Consider the following 27,897-nt stretch of genomic DNA (forward strand, 5'->3'; position numbering starts at 1 on the left):
ATCATAAATTGAATATTTTGGGGGATTTGGCTGTTGGTCGGACAAAGCAAGCGATTTGCAGACGTCACTTTGGCCACTTTTCACTATTTTCTGACATTAGCTAACCATTAGCTGGAAGTCTCTCTTCAAAAGGTATCTATTGTGTTGCACAAGGACTAACAGAAGTGTGAAAGGGTGAGTGAGGCATCAAAAGAAGAGAGCTCTGTCTCACCACCTCAATAAATGTCACACACTCCTGATGCAAGACACCAATCAAAAGTGAATGGACAGCATGAAGTATGAAAACTACAGAAAATCAACATTTTACCAAAGACTAATCATTCCTTTAATGATGGATGCTGTTTTTCTGGAGAATGCAGTGGCACAGCCCCATTCTTCATCTGGATGTTGAATTGTTTGCTTCAATGCAGCTCAATGGAAACACACATCATTTACAGTTTATGTTTTAGGTCATTAATTCAAACTACTTGACAGCTGGATGGATACCGTTCATGTGGCTGAGACAGTGAGCTTGTTGATGACAGGAATCTATTTCATGTCAAAGATAAAAGAGCAACATTAGTTTGGCATAAATCCTAGATATGAAAAGAGACAGAGAGAAAGAGAGAGATCATTGTAGTCTTCAGTAGGATTTTGTCACACTTAGTGGTCATTACAATGTAATTAGAGACAGACCTTGTTTTTTGTGGGCTTAAATACATGTGTGTATGTGCTCAAGCGTGGCACATTGTAACATGCAGCAGGGACCCTCTCCCTTAGATCCCTGAAGTGATTAATGAGGTGAGGGGTGTGGAGAGGTCAAACTAACTTTTCTGTGAGTGTATACAGTATGTGTCTGAGCAAAGTCACTAGTGGAGGTTACTTAAACTCTTGCGCGCACACACACACACACACACACACACACACACACACACACACACACACACACGAAGAAGAAGGCCACAGGGTGGTTCAAAGCAGACCCGACGAAGCTCTATAGAATTGAAATTGGTCCCTATGTCAGTCTATTTGATTAGTGGATACCGTGCTGGGTCTCTTGATCCATAATGACATTAGGCTATGTCCACACTACTCCGTTTCCATTTGAAAACCCATGTTTTGCTACGTTTACACTGAGCGTCCACACTACGCCGGCGTTTTCGAGCACCGAAAACGGAGGAGTTTGAAAACGCTCCCGAGGACGGATACGTTTGAAAACGCCGGGGTTGCGTATTCGTGTAAATTCGGATTAAGTTTGGAAACGATGACGCCCACACCCGTGTTCACTACTTGATTGGTTCTTAGCAGTCACGACGTGTCCTTCCATGATTCGTCACTCCCCTATCACGTGACCGTTTCCCGGAAGATCACAAACAACAACATTGATTACAGATCGACTTGTGTGCCGTTTATAAAAGTGTAACAAGGAGGCTTATGAAGAAGTTTATAAAGCGTTGTATTTTTCAGCTTTTGTGAAAGTTGTTTTGATTGCAGGATGGAACATTTGCTACAAAGACAAAGACTACAAATGTTGCCACAAAGACAGGAACACACAGTAGAGGGACATCACTCCTCCTCTTTCATCTAGTTTTCCGGGAAAACCTCGGCTGTGATTTCCAGACACACACTGGGTCACCAGAGGAGGCTGAGGCTGTGGACTGCTTCTAATTACAAACTGCACTGTAAGGTCTTCGTGTGTGTGTGTGTGAGAGAACATGTAGAACAAGGTGTTGTGGCTTATTGTTATGGTGAGAAGGTTTTGCGAGCCATCACATGCACCTGCTTTCAATCAGAGGCATCTGCCATGACACTAAAGACACACACACACACGCACACAGTTATTCTTCAGCTGCTATAGCAGAGATGTAACAGTCCTCAATGACATGTCAGGGTGATACGCGAGACAGGGTAACAGATTGAAGCCATAACTAGCCTTCTTTGTGCTCAACGACTTTAACATCACCCTCAAACACGACACACAGCTTCCACATCCCACTGTATTACTAAATCTACACATTTATTTTACTAATTCGACTTTGATCCTAATGATGGATGCTTCATACATACTTATTTCTGGGGCTGGGTATTGACCCTCACTTTTTTGGTATTCATGGAAACGTGCCTGCAAGTATCAGAAGTTAGCACAAAATGCTTGCTAATTTTTGAACTCTTTTTGTTCAGATATTTTCTGATTGAATTCATTACATCATTATTACATGTTTAACAAAGCTTGATGAACAAAGGTTGAGAAAACGACGACTGATGTTCAACTCAAGAACTTTAGCAGCTGGAGTACCAATCCTTTAGCAGGTCGGTTTAGATGATGACCTGCAGAAATGTAGGCTAAATGAGGCTAAATACTGAAGTGTTGAAAAGTGATGTGTAAACTTTAAGAGAGCACTGGAGCTGGATCAGTACTTAGTGTTGGCAGAGTCTCAGAATTGGTATTGGAAGAGAAAAAGTCAGATTAGTGCATTTCTTTGTTTGTACAACATTTACCTTTTGAGAACATTGGCTTATTTTGTTACAAGTAAAAACAAAAACGCATTGCAATGGCACTAGATTTAAAACATTTCAAATGCTATCCAGCCCTAATTTATTCCATTCTGTCTTTCCTCATAACCCACGCATTAAAAATTAATCCATTTTATTTAAATACAAAAAGATCGGGTTTAAGTCCCAACCCAGTCTTGCTGTCAGAAAGAGTCAAAAAGAAAGTGACACTGGGTTCACTTGTATTTGGAGAAACTCCTCTATTCAGTCACATGTCTAAAGCACGTGCATGTGTCTTTCTCACAACACAATACACAGGGTGTGGTTACATCCTCCAAAACAGCAGATACTTTGTAAGAGGACATCTGAAACCGAGCATGAAGGATTATGGTGCTCCTTGTAGGACTAAATGTTGCCAGGTGACTCTTTAGCCTTCGTAGGAGGCACTTTAAAGTCATAGGTCATGGGGGCAGGATAGAAGTCTTACCAGCCAGGGGTGAGGGATCTCAGGGAGGGGCATCTGAGGCGGGGCTGGCAGACCACTGTGGATCTCTGACTTGAATGAAGGCTCTGGGAAGAAGGATCAAGTATCAGAAAAGTAGTTCCAACTGAGAAACATAAAAACTTGGAACTGCTCTCTTTTCCTGTTAACATACAACATGTACTTTACATCGTGCTGTTGATGAGACCTTAAATGAACTGACTTAAGTTTAAAGATTGAGCAAAAAGCAACAATCTCAACATTTGATATAAGCTGATGGATGGATAGGTGGGTGGATGGATGGGTGGATGGATGGATGAGTAGATGGATGGTGACAGGAGAAAATAAACTTTCTTAGATAATCTTGCAGTCTCTCTCTAAAGTGTTTGTGGCTTGTGATCTCACCTTTATCTGACAGGACTCTGTGGAGGATGTTGGAGAGGTGCATCTTCTTCTCTCGAACCCCAGCGCTCAGGTACTCCCTGTCCAACAGGTCCAGGAACAGACGAAGCTCACACACCAGCTCCTCCATCGCTGCAGCACACACACACACACACACACACACACACACACACACACACACACACACACACACACACAGTGTGAGTTCTCCTATCTTCTTAAAAAGTACGGTCTAGACCTGCTCTATATGAAAAGTGCCATGTGATAACTTCTGTTGTGATTTGGTGCTTTATGAATAAAAATAAAATTGACTTCACTTCACTTGACATAGTTAATTTGGTGAGTACAAGTTGTAATACACAGTAATTATAATTTAAATCTGTGTTAAGTAACAACCAGTACTGGGGCTCCACATTAAGGCTTGCTTGCCCGAGGCAAGTAAACTCTGTGTTTGGGCAAGTGGAATGCCTCATGCAGTTGTCCGATCGGGCAAGTGTAAAAGATACGTGATCTTTATTAAGGGCCGATATTCAGTCAAAATAAGTGCTCATGTGAAATCGGCATTAATGATTTCTAGTCTCAGATCCCTGATAATGCTACAGTGTTAACAACAAATCTGTTACAATCGTCAGAGGGAGAGCTAGTGCGGCAGTTGATAACACCGTCCTGACTGAAGACGTCGTTAAGGAAGCGAATCGCCCACCTTCCCAAACCTCTCCTGGGTCTACACTGTTAGCTGTGTTGTTGTCGTTTGCACTGTTAAAACTAGAAGCACTGTTAGCTGCAACAAATTAGTGGAGAATTATTGCTGGAAGTGGAGAATACACCACAGCCCCCCACAATATGAAACAATAGGAGGGAATCTAGAAGCCGGGGTATATGTGTGCAGTATTTGACTGTTCTTATAGCCATACACCTTCACATATCTGAGATTGTTGTGATATGGCTGACATCAAATTTAGTTCCTAACCGTGACACAGCACTGCCACGGTCTGCACAGCAGTGATAACAACCACCTCTCTCAGAAACATGCCAGGACCCTGGTCCTGGCATGTTTTGGTGCAACTCAAGTTTATTGTCAATGTGTGATTGTATCGAAGGTGACGACATCATACTAAAGGCAGCTGCAGGCTGAAGGGAGCCAGTGGATTTAATGATGATACATTTATTTTGATTCATTTCACTTTTGTGAAATCAGGAAAAGTAGCCAGAGCTCCATCTGGAAATAAGACTCTGGGAAAGGTAAATGTTTCATGAGTCACGACTACTACAATTCTGTCATTTTATAATCCAAACAATTATTCAACAAATCAAGAAAGTAATCAGCAGCACATTAATTCCCTAGTGAAAAAAAACAAACTGCTAATTTTAGTCCAAACAGTTCGCAAACATGTTTTGCAATTGTTTTACAAAATACAACATGACTGGAGATTTCAAAGCCATGAAAACTACCATCAAATCTGCCGCTTGACCACACAGACCTCCAATATGCACAGTAATAGTAGTGCATAATAGTGCATCACCATTGCTCACAGGATGTCATGGGTTCTTTGAGGGCCACATGATGCCTATCAAAACAGAGACTGCTGGTGTTTTAAATGGAAGCTCACAGACTGGTCCTATTTCCCAGTGAATGCTCGTAAACAGCCCAGAGAAGGAGCCACTCATCACAGTAGCTTTCTGAAAACATCCCCCCTTGACTACTTCCTCTGTCTCAATGCCACTTTTGATGTATGCAATTGGGCTGGTCTGTGTGCACTCAAGAGTTAAGAGAGAACATCTTTGATCTTGATTTAGAGTCAACAAGTAATGGTGCTCTTTTTATCCAGGACTGCTCTAATATGTTGAGGTTCAGCAGTGCTCCGCCCACATGTTGGACTCAGGTTAGGGATTAGAATGTACAAATACATCTTTTTGTCAGGGACTAGATGTTCTTGCTTCTTCACGCCTGGTATCTGTGATGATGCAACAAACTCTTATATCTTCTTCAAAACGCCACATGTGATGATATTTCACTCTGCCTATCACACAGCTATCTACCATTAACCAACAACAGGTGAGACTGTAGGTAGCTGGCTCCTGATGGACAACATTCATCCCAAACCTTTTCACCAGAGGAGCTCTGTTATGACAAACATTATATAGGTTTCCAATGCAATCATAACTCATTATCACAGCAGCAGGAGGTGTTTTGGTATTGGAGAGCAGCTCTGAGGCTGGATACACAGCCACTTTCACACATTCCTCACATAATCGGATTATCCAACAGGAGAGAGAGCGAGGGGGGGGGGGGGGGGGGGGGGGGGGGTAAACCAGCCAGGAGAGAGAAAGTAGTGTAGCTCAATGCAATAGAAAGTCAGAGAGAGAGATAGAGATAGATAGAGAGAGAAACCAAATTCATAAACTGAGAAATATTCTGGTTCACTAAAACTGATATTTTTGTAGCTTTGGCCACCATTTCTAGCAGGTACACCACTCACAGAAGTACATTATACAGTCAAATGTACAGTATATGGAATGCTTGTCTGGGGTTGTTTTTCATGGGATGGAAGGAAATCTTACTGCTACAGTGAACAGTCACATTTAAGTGTCACGATTCTCCACATCCACAACTCAATGTGACCTTTGATCCAAAGGTCTCAATTCGATTATTGATTTTCAGCACTGCTATTGTTAGACTATTAAGTCATGATTCGTAAAGAACTTCTTCTTCAAATAGAGAGACTATAAGGTATCAGGTGTGGTATGAACGCCATATTTTTCAGGAATGTGCCACAAGGCCAGATCTTAATAAATTATTCAAAATGTAATCACAATAACCTGTGTTGTCTTTGAGCAGTTGGCTACCAGTAAGCTAAGCAGTTTTGTCTTTGAAGTATTGTCTTTTCTTCAGACGTGTGCAAGTAGGTGGAAGAATCTCAGACCCTGCTTTTGATTTCAATGTCGAAATTGAATGAATCGATTTTGGATTTTGAATCAAAATTGTGACACCTCTACATTTTGAACAGTGTTCTTCCAACTTTCTGTATTTTGTTCCTTTCCTGTTTGTACATGACAATAACCTGGAGCAGGCCTTATTACCCAACACCAGTGTGCACCTCACTAAATATGGTGGAAAGCCTTCCAGGAGAGTGGAGGCTGTTCTCACAGCAGATTAATGAAATGAACCTGAAGTGATCAGTAAATGAACACATTAGTTGATCAAACAAAACTACCATACAACCATCTGGATTGTTTCATGGTTTTATCTCACAACTTAGCAACAATGTATAGACTGATGAAAATAATCATTTCAACCATGTAACACCATCCTATACATGGTTATATAGTAATCTAGCAAATAGAATACCTATTAAAGAAAGACACGTCACATAAATCTAATTTAAAAAATCATATAAAAATCCAATGTTGCCATAAAGCATTCTTGTTTGTTGATTAACAGAATTGCTTACATTAGCTTCGCACATTCAGAGATAATAAAGAAGTAACAACCTTGGTGAAATAGCTTAGCAAAAGTTTTTCGGACTGACAAGTTTCCATTGTTTGTATTGTCATACTATTTTATCTCCACTCATCTAACACTATTGCCTCTAAGAGCAGCAACAACAAGAGAAGTCATAGCTGCACCTCCTTAGGGCTTTGGAGGAGTCTGAAAACTTGACTTCAAGGTCAGATGGAAGCATCGTCAATCATGTCAACCAATCAACAACTCCTCAGAGCATCCCCATTGTAAAGCTACTGCCTCACACACCCTGGATCACTTTCAGCATGCCTGCTTTTATAGACAGAGAACAGCCAAACTCCCTTTACTGCTTAATTTACCGCTTCATAGCTTTGTGCAACCTGTGCACTACCTTATCTCTACTGGGGTGGTCAAACGTACCCTGTGTGTGTACGTGTGTGTGTCATTAAAACCTAAAGCAAGCTCTCTAGATCACCAAAGACATGGAGGGAAAATGAAGTGGCATGGAGCAAGAAGGACCACCCTCAAACAGAAAATACCTCTTCATGCAAACAAAGCACCCACGGCCTCTCTTCAAAAAGTGACTCCTGTCCCTCCTCCTTTCTCAGTCAACTCCCTGCTCCCCTTCCATTTTCTTAATTCTTTCTTTATTGCATTTGTGCACGTTTTGCCTGCTTTGGATAGTGCAACTGCATTTCTTTTACAAAACACGTTTTGATCAGTTGTCTGATATTTGCATACATGTGTCCCCCATATACTTTTAATTATATTTTAATACGATGTATTCTTAGTAGCGTTGAGCCGTTTGACATTAGGCCAAACATCGGACCGGACCGGTACAATGTTACCACTAGGTGTCACACTTGAGCAGCCGCTCCACTTAAAACTCAGAGGATCAACATGAAATTGAATGAAATTGTATTATAGTCGTCAAATACATTGTACATATACATAAAGTGTAACTTGTCATTAAAATTGTAACAATTTACCTAACTTAAAAACCCAAGGAGGCTAAATCTCAAGTAATGGGCGGATCTGATACCTGGTGTGAACAGACACTGCCAGGATCTCCCTAAAGTGTTTTAAAGCTAGGAAAATACGCAGAAAAGCTCTCCCTTTATTGACTATAACTTCAGTTTGTTGCGTACCACCATATCGATGTAATTCCAACTCAACAAAACCCAACCAGGACAGCATACAGAAAACACAAGCTGGTAAATGTTAAATGGACTGTACTAGTATAGACTTTTCTAGTCTTCCGACCTCTCAAAGCACTTTAACACTACATGTCCTCATTCACCCATTCACACCCATTCATACACTGATGACAAGAGCTACCATGCAAGGTGCCACCTGCCCATCAGGACTCTAACTGCTGGAGGGGTTCGGTGTCTTGTCCAAGGACACATGAGTAGTGGATCCTCTGATTGAAGGATGACCCTGCTCTCCACTGAGCCACAGTCACCCCCTAAGAAGGGAGGCTATCACTTACACTCCAACACAATAAACAAACTCAGCATTCACAAATTATACCCCAAGCTCAGAGACCCATATTTCCCAGTTTCTTAATTCAAATGAAATAGGTCGATGATGAATAATTCACAAATAAAGACCAACATTAATATCAATAACCCTCACCAATCTCAACACAGTCACTAGTCCAGTGAAGTTTCCCCAGCGTGCTCCATGCTCCCTCACTGCCCCATTTAATACATATGAGTCCATATTCATAATCAGTGTTTACATGAAAGGCCAGTGATGAAGCTTACAATACCGTACAGCATGTTAAAAATGCGATTGAAAATACACAAATAACATGTTCCATCCATACACAAAAGTAGACTTAGGGGACCATTTCAAAATAAGAATAGCTGGTCCACCTTAAGTGAGCTAACTTGGGGGCTAACCCCCTTCACTTTAATCAGCAGGTGACGGTTGCATACACGCCAACATACGGCCGCCAGCTTACAGTTAACTCTCTGGTGAAACATCCTAGAAACAAAGCTCCACTGTTAGTCCGCTTATAAACACACATCAAATGATGTCAATCACGTTGTCATATTGCTTATTAATCATGCAATAATAGTTGGATTTAGTGGCATGACTTTATAATGACCAATGCTGATGCATAAAATCAAACCGGTGTAGGCTCATACACGGGACCAGACAAAACCCCAAAATCAACCCACCTCGGATTCTAACAAGTTTGATTTGCCTCTTCCCACATTTACTGTGTCAACAATAAGATTGCATGAAAAATCTTCTTTCCTAAAAAAAACAATCCTCTTCAGTGAGCACCTTCTGTGGGTCTGGGTTGAGAGTTACAGTAAGATGGTGTTTTTTGTTAATTAAGGTTGGTTTATGGTCTGGTATAGTCATGGTTACTGCCTCCAATGAGCCACTGCAGGGCATCGCTGTAACGCATTAATTTGGGCAAAAGACACAATGAATAGGCACCAACACACACACACACACACACACACACACACACACACACACACACACACACACACACACACACACACACACACACACACACACACACACACACACACACACACACACACACACACACACACACACACACACACACACACACACACACACACACACACAAAGCCACAAACCCAGTAAAAACAGCTAGACATATCAGAGGGATGTTTGCACTTACTGTGAAGTATTCACACTTCCCGGAGTTCAGGACAAAGGGGGTTTTCCTGGGTGAAGTGTGTGTGTGTTTGCAAGGCAACGGGATCATGTTTGGGGCTCAGAGAGAACTTGACACCCTACGGCTCCGTTATTGTTGTCGGTGAAAAAATGCTTAGCCAGGTTGGAGGGAGGAGTACTCTTCCCAGAATACAGCTGTTGTGATTGACATCACACTGACAGACACACTCCCGCTCAGAGAGTGTTTCGCGCGATTCGCGTGAGTTGAAGTATTTCAACTTCGGTGAAAAAATGGTGTGACGCTGCGGCGCGATAGCCTATCAGCATTGAGATACTCCCCCGGTCATCAGTGACGTCCTGCCGTTGTTAAATCAGGAAATAAATACTGTAGCCGTCTGTGTTTACCCAGAGCTCTACGATACCTCATATCAATAGAGACCGGACCAAACCATGTGTATAAATGTGGGTCTGTAAACCATATGGTACAAACAATGAAAAAGACGCTGCCGTATTTACGTCTAGATGACGTTATGTTGAGTGTTGATGGAGCTGCTACAATGTTAGCTTAGCCTAGCACCGATCGATTCGAACTCCATTGAGAAAACAAGTATTTTAAGTTATTTGCTTCATGAATTCTGACTTTTTACAAATCTGCATCATTACGTAGTTATTTCAGCATCCCTTTTTGTCGCAGTTAAATCACAGCAAAATCAGTTTATTTTGGGCTCATACAGCTGTAGTAAACAGCCAACATGTGGCTTGCTAGACACAGTGAATACAGCTCGATAAAATACACGGAGCTCCTCCGGACTGTTATGAACCCAGACATGACGGCGTTTAGTTTCCTGTGATATCTGGGACTTCCACAACACGTACTAAGCAGAAATAGAGGTAATTTTTTCCCTGGTTGATGGTGGAAATAAATGGTTGAAAGGCTTCTAGGTCGATAAGCCACGCCCCCTCTCCAGCTTCACGCGAATGACCCAGCGAACGCCCCGGCGAGTGAACATTAGGATCTGTCTCCATACACACTCACACGCACACACACGTAAAATGCTTAAAAGGCTTTGCATCATAGGCAAGACAGCAACTTGACTTGGGTCTGGAGCACAGACAAGTGGTTTGTGGTTTGGAAGCCTCCAGTTCAACGTTTTGGCCGTCGCCATCTTGGATCTTGTAAGTCGCCATCTTATTTTTTGCGACCAGTGGACGGTGACCATATTTAGACAATGGAGGAGTGACGTAGAGATGCCGTATACGGCTCCGGTAGCGGTAGCAACCTGTCAATCACAATAAGCCCGCCCTAAAGCTTTAAGTTACTAAATGAACATCATGCTGTATTGAAGAAGACTTGAAACTAGAGATTGAGTCCATAAACTCATGTTTACAATGTTTACTGAGGTAATAAATCAAGAGAGAAGTAGAGTCATTTTCTCATAGACTACTATACAACCAGAAGAGTCGCCCCCTGGTGGACACTAGATAGAATGCAGGTTAATGACACTTCTGCATTGGCTTCACTTTTTAGAACCCGGAGGTTGCTGTCTGATCTTGAGGAGTTGGCATTTATTCACTGACAATGCACTGCTACGTTTACAGCACCAAATACATGAAGCTTAAGCGAAAGTTGTCAGGAAGACTCTCTTTACTCTCCTTTTCATTCATAATCTCTCTCTCTCTCTTGTGGGCGTTCACTTTAAAGTAACCAACCAGGTTCTGCACAGTTTCCTTAAGCCAATCACATCGTTGCTGTCAAACTTTAGAAATGTTCTCCTCTCTGCTGCTGTCAGTTGTCATTTCAGCTCATATCAGACCCTTCTCCACCCCAGTCACCTCCAGCAGCATCAGAGTCATGCTCCTCATCATCATCTCCACCACCATCAGTGTCTGGACTCCAGAGGGATCAGGCCTTATCTGACCTCAGCATCACTACCCCTCTATTATCCTACTTCAGGATGGAGTCCGAGGAACAAAGACTTTGCACTATTCATATTTTATGGATGTGTAATAAATGATTGTTAAATTCTAATGAAGTCTCTCCTGATTGAACTAGAGATGCCCAGATTGGAATTGTCTTGACTGATTCCCATTTCTGAGCTGCCGATTACTTTGTTTCTGTCTTTCTTAGAACATTAATTGACAGCATCCATCAACATATTTGCATTTTCTGAAAGAGAAAATTGTATGTAATAAAGTTTGAACACAAAAGAGAAAATATGATTCTATACTGTGTATGTGGGTCTATTATACTGTAGAGAGGTAACTATTTATGATCTAAAACTATTGAATCACTATCTTTTCATAAGAATATAAAAGTGTGTGTATTAAATGATATTATGTCCACACCTGCTGAAAGAGGAGACGCAGAGACTCACTGTGATTACTCTGAGCAGCATGCATGGGAATGAATTACAATATAACACATTCCTGAAAACTCTCTCTCTCTGTGTGTGTGTGTGTGTGTGTGTGTGTGTGTGTGTGTGTGTGTGTGTGTGTGTGTGTGTGTGTGTGTGTGTGTGTGTGTGTGTGTGTGTGTGTAAAAAATAGTCACAAGGCGTTAGCCCTCGTGTGGAACATGCGTGTGGTCACGGACAATCAAGCTGAAAATTGGCCAATCGAACGGTGCATCTCTACAAATAATGTCATTTCTGAGTGGCTAACAATGTAAGGGATAACTAGCTCTGACATGAAGTGACTCAAAAGCATAACACCTGTGCAAAAACAATACCAAGTCAATCTGGGTGGGGAGACAAATACAGGAAACCCTCCTTCTGCAGTCTTCCTTGCGTGTTTTCATACTAACAAAATACAGTACTGGACTGTTATTTTTGGAGTATGATTAGAGGCCACATTTGTTACAGTGAAGCTACAGATCATCTTAAATCCACAGCTAAAGATGGATCAACAGATGTCCTCTCTATCACATGCCATGACAGAACAAATCAAACCTGACATTAAATGTGTTTGATCTGCTGTTCCAGCTAAAATAGGATGTCCAGGTCCAATGCGTCTTGTGTTTCTGAGCTAGCTGTGAGCGTCTCTGTTCCAGGTTATAGACCCCCCCCCCCCTTTGAGGCCAACAGACGCAGGACAGGCCCAAACCACCTCATGAGCCAACCACCCAATCCTCTTCAGTGAGCACCTTCTGTGGGTCTGGGTTGAGAGTTACAGTAAGATGGTGTTTTTTGTTAATTAAGGTTGGTTTATGGTCTGGTATAGTCATGGTTACTGCCTCCAATGAGCCACTGCAGGGCATCGCTGTAACGCATTAATTTGGGCAAAAGACACAATGAATAGGCACCAACACACACACACACACACACACACACGCGCACACACACACACACGTTCATCAGTGAAAACCTCTTGTGTTTCCAACACCAACAAATATAAAACTATAGCAGCAAGTACTTTTGTTAAGTTATGATCTGCTTCATGAATATCAGCTGAGAGTCAGTTTCCTGACTCGTGTGTTTAGTCAAGCAAATATCGTATATATAGCTGAAGCAATTGGTCTATGAATCAAGTAAACAATCAGCAACAATTATTCTAATCCATCGTCTCAGTCGCTGACGAATATTCACTGGTTCAGGCTTTGCAAATGATGACAGCTGCTCCTCATTTACATTACCATGACTGTAAACAGAATATTGTCTCACAGTCTATATAATCTGTTCCTATAACGTGAAACACCTTGTGTACTGGTACTTTTGGTGTGCCCTGCTGGTGAGTTATTATTACAGTCACAATGTTTCATAAAGGTTTCGTAAAGCCTCGACTTGGAGAGAGTGATGGACACATCAGAGGACAGGCGATGCTGCATTAGTTTATGATGAAAGACAAGCTGTCTCGCTCTCTCCCCATTTCTCAGGTCTGTAATTATGAGGTTTGTGTGTTTTCCCATTGGACGTGCCAAGAGAACATCACAAAGCAGGGCTGACTGCTATCGAACAGTACAGGTGGTTTACCGTACAAGCAGATGTTTCCCTGACCGCAAATACACATCTGCAAAACCCTGATGTGAAGAAAGAGGGGGAGTAGAAAGGGTGAGATATGGAGCAGACAGAGCAACGCTGACAGGGCTTTACACATGATAGGAGAGAGGAGGAGGACACAGGGGGGGAGACAGAGCAACAGCAAGCTGAACACAGAAAGTGTTTGAGGACAGAGAGGAGGCTCCCTTCGGTATCTCTTTTGAAAAGATAATTAGAGGAGGCTCAGCTGAAACCACAGGACCAGGAGAGGAAGCTGGGTAAAGGGGACTCTGTCCTGTGGTGGAATAGAGGACATGCGGTTTCCATGATTGCACTGGGAATGGAAGCTGCCTGGGTGTGAGAAATGAACTCTCTCATTAGTGAGGTATGGAGGTTGCAAGCCTACTAAGCTATCATGGGATGATTCATGAATCCACTGATGACATAACAAGCCAACCTAGACACAAGCAGGGCACTGCAATCATAACAGACGCTGCATGCATTGATCTGATGTAGGGCTGCAACAACGAATCGATAAAATCGATAAAAATCGATTATCAAAAGAGTTGGCAACGAATTTCATTATCGATTCGTTGTGTCGCGCGATTATTACGCCACTCAATAAGTCGCAGAGATGTTTGAGTGTTCACAGCAGCTCGGAATAACGGAACAGGACTCCGGTTCTGTAGCTGACGCTGACCGGCGTATAAACGTTGCCGTGACAACACCAGAAGTTGATTTACGCGATTTGTATTATTTTTAGTTTATTTCTGCAATTATAATAATTACATTTACTGCCATTTTGGGTACCTTGTGTTTAACTCGTAACCGTGCCGTTGTTTTACTTATGATAGACGAGCTTTTGTTTTTGTAACGTGACCATTAAACCGGAAGTTAAGCGGAGCTCAGAAAGATGAGAAATGGCGGGAGAAAACAGCAAACTTTTACTTCCCCGTGTTATTCTACTGCTGGTCTACCAGAACACGGTGACGTGTATTCAGTTCACTCATTAAAGTGCTGTTATACTTTTAGGTGATGAGAGACAGAGTATTTGTTTCTTTGTTGTTTGTACATGAAGCTGTTTTGTGTCTCTAGTTTTCCCGGTGTTCCATGAGAGGACAATAATAAACGTGAACATCAGGAATAAGCGTGGACTTGTATGACCAGTGTGGCTACAGGTTCTATTTTGTGGTTTTTTCTCTGAACTGGGGCCATGATTAAGAGGGACGGCCGGGGGAACCTCACCCGGCCCGGACACGGAAAGGATTGACAGATTGATGCTCTTTCTCCATGCTGTGGGTGGTGGTGCATGGCCGTTCTTAGTTGGTGGAGCGGTTTGTCTGGTTAATTCCATTAACGAACAAGACTCCGGCATGCTAACTAGTTACGTGGCCCCGTGCGGTCGGCGTCCAGCTTCTTAGAGGGACAAGTGGCGTTCAGTGCACGAGATTAAGCATTAACAGGTCTGTGATGCCCTTAGATGTCCGGGGCTGCACGCGCACCACACTGAGTGGATCAGCGTGTGTCTACCCTTGGCCGAGAGGCGTGGGTAACCCGCTGAACCCCACTCCTGATATTAGTCCATTTATTTGTTTAAATTATTACTTTAACAGCTCAGGGATGTTCGAGCAACCTGTTGGTGCACTTTCTGAAGATTTTTTGCACTGTGAATTTGTTGTTTTGTCAGTTCTGTTTTTGAAAAAAGGGTTAGAAACTAATGCTTTTTTTTTTGTATCCGATTCATCGATTAATCGAACAAATAATCGACAGATTAATCGATTATTAAAATAATCGTTAGTTGCAGCCCTAATCTGATGCCCTAACAGGTATCAGGCCCCATCCACACAAATATATTCTCTTCTTTTTGCTGTCCTTAGAAAATCAGTATTATGTCATTAAAATCACTGCAAGCTTTCTCTAAAGTTTGAGGTTTGGCAGAGTTCATTTTATAATGTGTAAACGAACTGCACTGCCTCTTTATTAACCATCATGGCATCACCTCCCTGTCTCACTCCCTGAGCATCAGCTCAGTGTTCCTTCCTGTGTACTGGGACTGTTTGGACATACAGTATCTTGGATACCAATGATCTCGGCCTTTCATATCAACGCCAAACCATGAATGCAGGTCTCCAGACTAGCTTTTTACATTGGTTGCAAGAATTCACAGCACCTTTTGGCTCCGCAACAATACATTTAAAGTGTGCTACCATTTCTGTCAGTTCCCATATACACGTTGGTATTTGTTAACACATTATGTAATTGATTGTAAGAGGATACATGTTTTTTGAGTCAGAGAGGGTAAGAAGGTCACCAGAAGTACGGCTGTGATTTGGCAAGAATCTGACGATATGATAGGTCATATGACACAGGGGTTACGATTATAGTGAGATATATGGCAATACCATAAGCACAGGGATGTTATCCAATCTTTTAAATGTAATTTTAGGAAAGCTGTCATAGTATAAAGAATATTCCATGTATAAAAACTCTGAGAAAAAATGGTTGAATTGTTTATGCAATCAGAAGAGTGTGATACACTTTAGCATTTATCACAGTCCCCGAATCTCTGTGCAGATAGAATAAAGTATTGACCAGTGTTTCCCCTACCATTATATTATAACCCCTTGAAGGTTGAGTTAATTTTGTTTAATTTTATTTTCTATATATTAAGGTCCCTTTCCTATAGAACAGGTCTATACCGTGTTCTTTATTAAACAAACTAAATAGCCTTATGTTATGTATCTTATTTACATGACAGCATGTCATTTCTGTCTCTACATGGTCGCGCGTTTACAATTCTCCTCTGCTCTCTGTATCGCGCACGGCGGAGTTCCGCCCGATGCCGCACGCACGCACTTTTTGCCCCTCTGCATGTGCCAAATTGGTTGCACTCTGGAGAGACGGCCAGCATTTAGTATGACGTCATTATGAACCGATTCCTCTGCATTCAGCTCTGCTAGTGCTTCAAAGTGAGTTTGTCAAAAAAAATGTATCAAGCATGATACCTTTTTTAAATGGAAAGTAGCTACAGCCTGCTCAAAAAGTGGCTAGATTACATGTTACTCATTGTATCAGGAGTTGCATATAAAATGTATGCTAATGCTAATATATGCCCAAATAGTGGTTAAATGTATCACTGCTTTGCTGAAAGAAGTCACTAAAGGGATCTTAACAGGTCCCAAATCCACTCGTAGATATGTTGCACCTGTTTTCGTCTGGGAACGTAAGATGAAATGAGATATACTGCAATTCATTTTCAGTTGGACTTTATTTGTGTAGAGACCTGGAGCACTTGTATTTTGAGATTTGTTTGATCTGAAATTTATTATAATTTGATAGATATTTGTATTGAGAGAAAGTCCTGTAACTTGGTGCATTTTTGGAGAAAACTTAAGTTATGCAATACTTATTTGTTTTTATGAACATACACAATTGCATTTCAATTTTCCAGAAAAGTTATATAAATGTTTGTGTATGCTGTCAATGATAGTTCTTAGAGAGAGAAAAAAAAAAGTAAAAGAAATCATAATTGGCAGGTCAGAACCGGTCAATCTGTGCATCTCTATCAAAGGCAGCTCCATGTCTCTTAATCTACCGGCCCAGTTCTAACCAGCACACTGGCACACACCGACATGAGCATCCATGCGAGTCAGAACACCACAAAACAAACATATCATGTTCTCACATGTTTTTGTTGTTCTCTACCGGAGGACCTCCTTTAATCTCAGAGACCCCCCCCCCACTTTACTCCACATCAGCCCCTCGGCATTAGCTGCACCACACCCCGTCATGGCACGCCACTAATACAGCTTTGGTCATGTAATCCTAAAAGCTTTGTCCAAGACAGACAGACACCCTAACGAGCTAACCGGCTCATCCTATTACAACAATAAGCCTATTAAAGATGCCTCATCAGAAATGATCCTCTCTTAATGGACCCACATTACCAAGGTAACATCAAGACTATTTCAACTGTTACTTTTATAGTATATTTTGAGGCAGGATTCCAAAGGTAAATGCTTGGGTGATGATGATGATGCTGAAGTCAACAGGCCAGTTGCCAGTTTCTGAATAGCGCTGGAGCTTGGGACGAGATCCCTGTGTGTTCTCCCTGTGTTTTTCCAGAAGAATATTGACACGGGGGAAGGCCGGCAGGGCTATGATTGGAGCGAATAGACTTTCAGAACAAAGAGACCCCCAACTCTAAAGCAGAACCAAATGGGCCAAGAAGGTCTAGAACGGTGACACCATGTACCCATTCTGCCCACATCACAATCCCAATTAATTGCTCGTTGACTCAGGGTTTCCGAGAGGAAAGCTGTAATAATAAATGGCAATTAACACTTAAACACTTGTGCATTTCTGCCCCAAAAACATGGCACCGCCTTAAGTGGGAGAGCTCCGGAGCAAGGACTTGCTGAAAGGGATGCTTGACTTGCCGAAGCAGCTTGCTGTGTTTGCACCATCCGCTTAGGTCAGGGGTCGGCAATCTGAGGCTCCGGAGCCGCATGCGGCTCTTCAGGCCCCTCTGTTACGGCTCCCTGAGTCTACATCCACACTAATACGTTTTCGTTTTAAACGATCTCGTTTCTAAGTTATCTCTGTCCAGACTTAAACGCCTGAAATCGAATATCACGTGACTATTCACGTACACTGGGCATGCGGGTGGTTGCCGGTGTAAACAGGAAGTAGATTAGTTGCTCAAAGCCGCCAACGTGACTTCAGACGGCTGCTCCGTAGGTCTGATAACGCCACTCGACACGCTGCTCGCTAATCGCTCCAATAACAGCTGCTTCCTCCGTAATAATGCAGAATTTAACTGGACAACAGCTGCTAGTAAAGACAACAAGGTCAGTAATACCTGACCGTGAATAAAAATGTTTCAATATTTTGTCAACTAAAATGTGCTACACATCCTATTACATCCGTCAAGAGCCTTTCCCTGCAGGTGGCTAATCATGATTTGCAGACCCCCGCCCTCGGAAAACTATCAATGGATAAATAAAAAAAAAGAAAAGTCACGGAGGAAAATAGAGTTTAATTCTGCGTGGATATATTCATTTGCTTTCACTGCCAATGATGCTGGCTTACCTGTATGCTTGATATGTGCAAAAAATGTAATGTTGAAAGACACTTTCAGAACAAGCACACAGCATTTGCTGAAAAGTATCAAGCTGGAGATGAGCGATAAAGAGCGATTTCTTAACTGCTGCAGCAAACTGAGCAAGTTTTTTTCTCCTCTTCATAAGAGTTTGATATTGTTACAATGCTATTAACAGGTAAAATAGCAATAAAATGTCAAGATTTGTCTTTATTCTTGTTCTATATTTTCATAAATACAACAAACTATAGTTTTTGTATAAATAATATAACTATATATAAAACTTTATAAGCTGTGATATCAATTAGCTTTTGCGGCTCGAGACAAATTGTATTTGGTGGAAAATAGGGCAAAATGGCTCTTTGGCTAGTAAAGGTTGCCGACCCCTGGCTTAGGTGAACAGGGAGAGGACAGCAGGTCAGGGTCCAATGGGCCCTTTTCACAGCAGCCACTTGATATGTCATTGCAGGATAAACACAATTAAGGCCCTGTTCCATGTAGGTGGGCCATCCCCCTGGTATTCTGCTAGCTCACAGAAATGACTGTGACACACCAAATAGAACGGGACCATCATGAATGTGATCAATCACACCTGTTTGCTATGACATTTCACAATGCTGCTGCAAACAGGGCCTGTAGACCAGTACATACATCGGCCTTCTTAAAGCTCAAACCCTAAAAAGGCCGATGTTTAGGCCATTTGTATCGACATGGTGTCCACATCTCAGCGCCAAGAAAATAACTACCATTCCTTTTTAGGGAGCATTTACTGACCCATGTTAACTGTCAATGGCTTCACTGTTGTTTCCAGATCAGTGAAGATGCGCATATGCTTCAATAGAAAGGGAGGATGTGTTCATAAACTCACGTGCGCCACCTATTATGTTTACACTGGCCCCCCCCCCCCCACCACTGTATGAGACCCTCATGTCACTACATCACCAAGGGCCCAGCATCACATATTTGTGCTACTGAATCTCCTGTTCCTGGCATGACTGCATCCCTTTTCTCATACTGTTAGTTGGACAGGGTATCTGATTACATATTTATTATGAATTAGATTCATAATACTTGGATATTCTACTGAGAACATGTCATTATCTGTATTAGCCTGGGTTTAAATGTGTCCCATACATGTTTCTCTTAGACCTTTTTGTCGCCTTTAAAGAAAAGAATAAGAAAATATTTCTGAGCATGGACATGCTTGTGATTAGCTGCTTCAAAATGTAAAACATTGGAGTATGGGGCTGTAGCGGTTCATGAATTCACACCGACCGCCACTGTACAGGTGTCACACAGAATACACCGTATGTAGATAAATACAAGTAATGCTGAACCAAAGTTCACAAGAACTGTTCACTGTTAGCAGCATTTAGCAAAAGAAGCTGATTGGCCTGTGAGTCACTCAGACGTGTCAATCAACACTCTTCCTAACGCATGTTTTATTTTTTATTATTCAATGTATTTTGTGATGCTTTTCAGTTTTATAGTCTATTGTGGCCTGTTGTCTTTTGGGAAAGTTGTTTGTACAGTGTAATACATAAGTATTTAAAATGTTTACCAAAACGTTGCCGGCAGGCAAAATGCTCCCTCAGTCCCCAGAAAGAGGATGTTGTCTGTATTTGCACTGCTATCTGTTCAAAATAAATGAAAAGAAAAGTATACTGGTTTTGTTCCGCTGTACCGAACTGTGACCCTAAAACAAACCTGAAACTTTACCAACTACTTACATTACTGGTTGTCATAAGCTCACATTGGTTAAACCCAAACCAACACATGATCTGCTACTTTCGGGTGTGCCACTGAGATGTGATTACAACCCTAACACACAATAGGTTTCTGTCACAAGCTGAGCAAATGGCAGGCAGAGAAGCGCTGCCGGGCCACCTGATACCCTGCAGCTGTTGGCAGAGGTCCTGTTATTGTAGGACGCTATTCACTGCTACAAGCAGGACACATTAGAGAAACCTCTGGCTGTGGTGAGTCACCCCATGTTGACCTGGACTCTGACATGTCTGACTGGGCACCGGCAGCTTCAGTTGAACGGGGAAATGTATTAATCATAATAATACACTATGTGGATGAGATGCAATGCTTTAACTTTAACTTTTATAACAGAGCCGTTTAGGTGCATGGACTTTGACCTGATAATAACAGAGCTTTACCAATTCATTTAGTCAATCAGCTTTTAAGGGAGCCTCAAAGTGTAATCCAAAACCAACAAAGTGGTCGGACTAGAGAGAAGTCTAGAAAGTCACAGTTTGTATCATTTCAAATTTAGGCCAACAGGGACAAGGACAGAACCACTATGGTTCTACCTTCCAGGCCAGACAAAGCTGTGAAGAGTTTCTTAGCATTAATGAGAGTCATTTCAAGAACCCTACTGATCCCTTATTTTATGTTTCAGTAAAGCATGAAGCATAATACGTGTTGTTGATGTATCTGGATCTGTAGTCTAGCAACGATGCGGTAACGAAACCAGACTTGTTTTTAAGGTCAGAAACTAGAAAAACAAAGTTCAGTGTCATAACAGTGAGCTGTGTCGGAAAGCTGAAATGAAAACATAATACATCAAACTAATATTAGCACCACCTACATGCTTTAAAGGTGAGTTGTTCTACAATAATTCATAAGGGAGTGTGTAAGAATACCAGATTAGGACAAGCTGGACTCTTCACTTCAGTGAAGGTATAGGTCAATCTTACTATATTGTATGATCCATCCATTGGTCAAAAGATGCTATTTCTGTTCTTTCAGGAAAATTACAAGATGAAGTACTTCTACCATCCAACAAAGAACAGGTTACTCTTCAAGTGTATGTACTGTACAGCATGGACCGCAGCAATGAATCAATGGAAGTGCTACATGGAAGGCACAGCTCATAAAACCAGGTCAGTCTCCGTCCACACGGCGTTTCAGCTTTGTTTTCAAGAAGATCTCCATCCACACTAAAACGCCTGAAAACGAATATTACATGACTATTCACGTACACTGGGCATGCAGGTGGGTGCCGGTGTAAACAGGAAGTAGATTGGTTGCTAAGTTACAAAAATACGACAGAGTAATAATGAAAGGTCGTGTTTGATACTTAAGATCTTCTCTAAAATCTTCCTCTATAAACTCAAACAGACACATTTCATGGAAAGTCTTACTTTTCAGACTTAGTTACAGCGCTGCGGCTCTTGCTCTATCTCTCTCACTTCACATTTACTTTAAAATGAACACTTACACATAAAGGTTTTCTAGATTATGGGTCCATAAATGTGGTCAACACACGTCTCTCACTCGTTTCCTCGGTTTCGTTGTTTCCGTTCTCACTCGTAGCTCTGCTGGTGGCTGAAGTCTCTGTTCTACTGAAGAGCAATTACTGCTTTTGTTCCTTTATACTTTATGTGTGTGGACTTTACAATAGTTGTGCAGAACAAAATAAACAATAAGGAAAGGAAAGTCCTCCGTTTTGTGTCCGTCCTCCTCAAAGCCGCTAACCGTGACTTCAGACGTCCGCTCCATAGGTCTGATAATGCCACTGGACATGCCGCTCACTAATCACTCCAATAACAGCTGCTTCCTCCGCATGTCGGCAGTAGTAGAATTATAAAATGCAGACTTTAACTGGACAACAGCTGCTAAAGACAACATGGTCAGCAACACCTGTAACCAGTTGTCCATGTTAAATTAACCTGGTAGTCGATCGGTAATCAATGCTGTTGTTTGTGAATTTCCGGGTAACAGTCACGTGATAGGGGTGTGACGAATCAGGTTGTGACTGCTAAGAACCAATCAAGTAACCAATCAACACGTGATCGTTTCCAAGTATATGCGTTTACAGCATCCACACGACAAAGCAACCCCAGCGTTTTCAAACTCCTCCGAAAACACCAGCATAGTGTGGACGTTCAGTGTAAACGTATCAAAACATATGCGTTTTCAAATGGTAACGTAGTAGTGTGGACATGGTGAGGCTTTGACAAAAAATAACATGGAAATAAATAACGGTTATTTTTATTTTATTTTTTGCACAGTGGACAAGGGCTCTTATCTTGGAGTTTGAGGTGATACTGTCACTGAAAATAGCAATATAATGTCAAGAATTGTCTTTATTCTTGTTCTATAATTTCATAAATACAACAAACTATAGTATTTGTATATATTATATAACTTTATATAAAACTTTATAAGCTGTGATATCAAATAGCTTTTGTGGCTCCAGACGAATTTGATTTGGGGGAAAATAGGGCAAAATGGCTCTTTGGCTAGTAAAGGTTGACCCCTGTTCTAGCACATACACACAAACTAGAACTGAACAACGTTGTTCATTTGAAACTTCTTCATCCTAAATCCACCACTGGCTCTTCTCATTGCTGACCAAAAAAGTCGAATTGCTGTTTTCGAACGTCGCGTGGATGTGCTAATTTACATAGTTTCACCCTAAATGGATAATTTCTGCTTTTTTCTGTTTGCGTGCGTGTGTGCACGCGTGGCACAGATACTTTGCCTAATGCCGATCCAACTATATTGTCAAATAAAATAAACGTCATCTATTTTACAATAAAGCATTGTATAAATAAAGTAAATACAAGTTTTAGAACACGGGAAAACTACATGTAGGCCACAAGTACAATATTCAAAATATCACAGAAACATTACAAGTGACCACTGCAAGACCCTTATCGATTAATCGGCAAACGAGGCGGAAATATAGGCAGTTACAAACGGTCGTGCAAACTCTACTCGATGCTAGCAGCTTGTGAGCGCTGAAAGATGACAGACGTTTGTAGGTTAACATTGGTGAGGGCATGTTTGTGTTTTGTAGGTTAAGTCAAATATATACAAGTCAATGTAAACTCCTAGCACGCGCTTTAACCCTATGGGAATGTTCTTGTGAGTGAAAAACACGGTACCGTGACTGTACAGTGACGGTCAGAGGTGGAGCACTCACCCCTGCTGGAAGTGAACAGAAGAGGCTCGCTCCTCATCGTGAAGTCAAACTCATCTAATCCGCACGACGACGCACACAGGAGCAGGCGCGTTCCCAGCGGCTCCCCGGCACCAGTAAAATCCACACACAGAGAGACCCTAATGGTTAAACCGTGTGAGGCTTCACTTTCAGCCTCCACTTATTCCTTCTCTAGTGAGCCGGCCACTGAAACGTCTCTCTATTCTTTTCAAACGTTTTCTCCGGATCTTTCTCCTCCGCCTCCTCCTTCCTTCCTCCTCCCTTCCTCTTCTTTCCTCCTCCCCTCTGATTCTCCAAATGTCTCCCAAGCCCTCGCGCTCTCTCGCCCTCAAACTGCCTGCATGGATAGTTATGATGCATTTAAAGACCATCGAAAATAAAACAATTCCTTTCACATTTTAACTATCATTATTACTTATAATACCCGACCTGCTAGAATCAAAATACAAATATAAATTATGCATGAGTTATTTTTTTCTTTGAATTGTTCATTTTTATCTTTTATTACTACAATCGTAGCCTACTCAGAATAATGTTATATTGAAGACAGTGTAATATTTATTAAATAACATTAAACAAACTAAACAAATTTTCTTTTATTATGTGAATCAATATTAAAATTACACTAGTTATATTGTTTAATTACATGTTTGATTAGCCGCTTCCCATTGTAATGCTAACCCCAAATGGAGTTTAAGCCTGGCTTATACATTTAAACGTGTTACATTTGAAGTTCCAAGCCTATCTATGATTGAGGGATTGCCTCTCAACATGGCGATGACTGAGCCAGCAGCTAGGAGCTAACGGTGCTAACAGTGCAAACAACAGCAACAGTACTAACAGTGTCCGATAATTCTTTGTGGGTTCATCACTATTAGTATTGTATATTTTACAAAATACAAAACAGCTGACTGCTGCTGCTGCTGGAAACAAAGGTCCTTTTAAATTACACACATTAGGTGTATCTCAATTCAGGGGCTGCATCCTTCGGAGGCTGCATTCGTAGACCGGTTATGTCACAGCGCTGCGACCAGGCTGTCCCATTTCGCATGTTTGTTGAAGACTCCTTTAAATCTTTAAATACAGCCGACGAATGCAGCCTTCTGGTCCCAGATTCAGAGGACACAACTGATGTATCCTCCGCGGCCCAGGATATCCCAAGATGCATTGCGTGCCAATGGCGGCAAGTGATGCGGGAGCAGGAGAAGCGGCAGCTTTCACTTTTAAATGTAAGTATTGGGTTTCAACTCAGTTGAATGTCACCGATACTAATGTTAAAGCAAATAAGAGATCTTATAACATCATATGTGTGTTAAAGTAATCGGTTAAGTTACGTGACGTTCATAACTGACAAGCTAACTAACGTTAGCCGCTGCGCTATTAGCGGCAGCTCGTCTGCCTGCATCCGACCGTAGTTAAGCCTTGTAAAGTAACTTTTAATAACTTCACTTTCAAACCTCAGAGGTTGAATAATATCTTACTGAGTTTGTGACAATTTTACAGATGATTTATACTTTATATCATGTACATAAACAGACCAACGTGAGCTCAGGTAGACAAGTTGTGAACCTGAAATATCACATGCACAACATCGTAATACTAAAAAGGACCTTTGCTCCCTCGATGGCTATCCCTGTTTGCAAGACCTTCATTCCTAACTTTGATGACCACAAAGATGTTGAGGACAATTGTAGTAATGGCCTCTTGGACAGCTGCAGCACCGTCAGGCTTTTCACCAAGGTAGCAAATGAGGCATCTAATCACGGCTTCTCTTCGGGACTCAAATATCTTGTCCTACAAAAGGAGCTTGTTCATGAACAATTCGTTGTGTAAGGATTACAGATACTTGAACCCAAAAGCACTACTCTGAGACAAAAATACAAGTTTAGTTCTTTTACTTGAGTTCAGGCAGGGTCAAAACCAGGAGGTCAGTCAAACAAGCGAACAAATCCAATAAGGGGCAGGCATAAATCCAAGGTCGAAAATAGGCAGACAGGGTCGGAATAGGCAGATCAAGAACAATACAAAGACGCTGGAGAACTTGGCAATAACACACAAGACAATCTGGCAGGGAACAAGTGCAAGTGAGGGGACCTAAATAGTGAGGGCTAATGAGGGAATGGGCTGCTGGTGAGATGGGTGTGGAGGACCAGGTGAGGGGACTGAGAGGTGATCGGGTGTGAATGGTAGGATCTGAAATGACAGGAGAGTTAATAAAACAAGCAGACAGGATGAAAACAAATTAATATGAAGGGGAATTCGTGACAACGTGGTTGTGGAATAACTGCAAACTCAAGTGCTCGTTAAACTCCACCTCACCTGGTCTTCTCGGTAAAAGTGAATCAAACAAACACGCAAAGCAGAGGAAAAGAAACTAGCGTAACCATAAAGCCAAACATGGTAAACACACTTTCTGTTCTTTTCATTCAGCAAAGGTGCTGTGAAAATCACGCAAGCGTTGCGACTTTGTGGGACATATAAGGAAAACCCTGGCACCATTACGACCCGGTCACCAACGGCAATATTTTTTCTTGCCGATGTTGACCACTCAACCAGCTTGTCAACTGAAAACCCAGTTTATTTAGTTTTTTCCCCCTCACTATTCTCCTTCTTGGAAGTTGAACATGATAACATTAGCTTGCTGCTAAGCTAGCTCCGCAGACCAAGCTAGTATGACGGAGCATTATTACCGGCAAGTTTCTAATAAAATCTTTTTTTGAAATACATTTTATCAGTCAAAATCGGCAATTACCAATTTAACGGAAACCCTGCTATAGCCCTGAAATTTATTTCACGAGAGACCTTTAGTTTAAGGCCACTTGGTGGACTTCGCAGTGAGTGACAGCTTGAATCTGACTGACAGGCAACGGAACCCGCATTTGAAATAAAGTCACATGACTTCCCACAAAGAGTAAATAAAACAATAAAATATTTGTTGTGTGGGTATATGTAAAACAGTTGACTGGGATTATGTAAAGACCTCTTGTTAAGGAAAAAATGCACAATGTCTTGTCATTTAAACAGATTTTTTTAAAGATATATTTAATTGTGTTACATTTCTGTCCTCCGATAATCCCATTTATCAGTGTTGGTCTTAAACAGCTTTAGTCACACTTTGCCACATACAGGAGAGAAGGAAAGAAACAATAAAAGAGAGTAAGAGGCCAGCTTTCTTAATTACACTCTATTAGCATAAACTGTGGATTACCCCCCCATCCCCGGGGGTAGGAGCCAGTCTGAGTTCAATATCCCATCTGCCACCAAGGCAGGAGGAGGAAGGGAGGGAGTGGAGGATACCCAATGTTGTATTTTTCCATTTCTCTTCACTGCACTTTCCCAGTGAGGAACCTGAGAATGGAAGAGGGAACAGTGTGGAGAGAAAGAATAATGCCCTGGCTCAACACAGACTGGGAGAGGTTATTATTGTATTTCCTTAAAGGTTAATCACCATAATGTTCCTGTAAATGTCACGTTTGATCTGCCCCTCAAACGTGACTCAGACAAGGTAGCTGCGGCTCAGAGGCGGCAGCAGCTGGAGTCGGCCGGACCGCCGACAGGACACGGGGAGCTGGAGTCATCTGTGGCCCAGCGGAGACAGAAACAGGGACCTATGTCTCTTCTTCTTAGGGGTGAAAAGGCAGCTTAGCTCGAGGTTAGCCTTCTGGTTAGCTCAGAGGCCCTCCCCTGGCCAAGCGGGTTCCCCAAAACTGGTCTGCTGAGTCTTTCATGGTCAGATCGTTCTGTCACGTTTGAGGCGCAGACAGACACTGGAGCCGAGGTGAAAGGCAAGGTTCTTTACTTTGACCCAAACAGACATACCCAGGAACTCAAAACGACTCCAACAGGGAGCGAGCAAAAATACAAAAACAGGAAAAAGCAAAGTCACAAACCGTAGAGACAACACGAGGGAAAACGCTGGAGACGCGATGCATACACGGGGAGGAACGAGGGGTTAGCACTGGAAACAGGATGAGTGTCACGTATGTGACTACCGTACGTGAGTCATGTGACCAACAACAATAACGGTTCACGTGAAAAACATTTTCTTTACGTTTTCTATCATTCTTGCCTGCAGAGTTACAGATGCCGTAGACGAGGGTATCCAATAGTGGTAGAGGGAAAAGGTAGGCAATATCTGGACAATATAATCAACATGCGCTAGGGATTGCAAAGGGGTTTTAATTTTTGGTAACGCAAAAATACTTTTCTCAGTAGGTAACACTGTAACGTAACAAGGTACTTTTACAAGGCAGTAACGTCGTAATAAGTTACTTTTAAACCTACGTTTACACTGGTCTTTACCCATTAAAACAAAAGCCTATTAGAGTTTTGTATTATTTTGGCGCATTCTAGTTTCTTAGTTACCTAATCATGAAGATC

At 41.9% G+C, this 27,897-nt stretch overlaps 1 protein-coding gene across 1 annotated transcript in view; it reads right to left on the reverse strand.

The window, feature by feature from the left end:
- Positions 1–23,671, reverse strand: part of afap1 (actin filament associated protein 1) — a 77,397-nt gene extending 53,726 nt beyond the window's left edge. The window contains exons 1-3 of the mRNA XM_079184475.1: positions 23,500–23,671; positions 3,359–3,487; positions 2,960–3,042 (exon numbers count right to left, since the gene is read on the reverse strand). Coding sequence (XP_079040601.1) covers positions 2,960–3,042; positions 3,359–3,487; positions 23,500–23,536 — 249 coding nt within the window. The 5' untranslated portion in view covers positions 23,537–23,671. The remainder of the gene's footprint in view (positions 1–2,959; positions 3,043–3,358; positions 3,488–23,499) is intronic.
- Between the last annotated feature and the right edge of the window lie 4,226 nt (positions 23,672–27,897).

The sequence above is a fragment of the Pholis gunnellus genome (assembly GCF_910591455.1).
Source record: "Pholis gunnellus genome assembly, chromosome: 23".
Taxonomy (NCBI): Eukaryota; Metazoa; Chordata; class Actinopteri; order Perciformes; family Pholidae; genus Pholis; species Pholis gunnellus.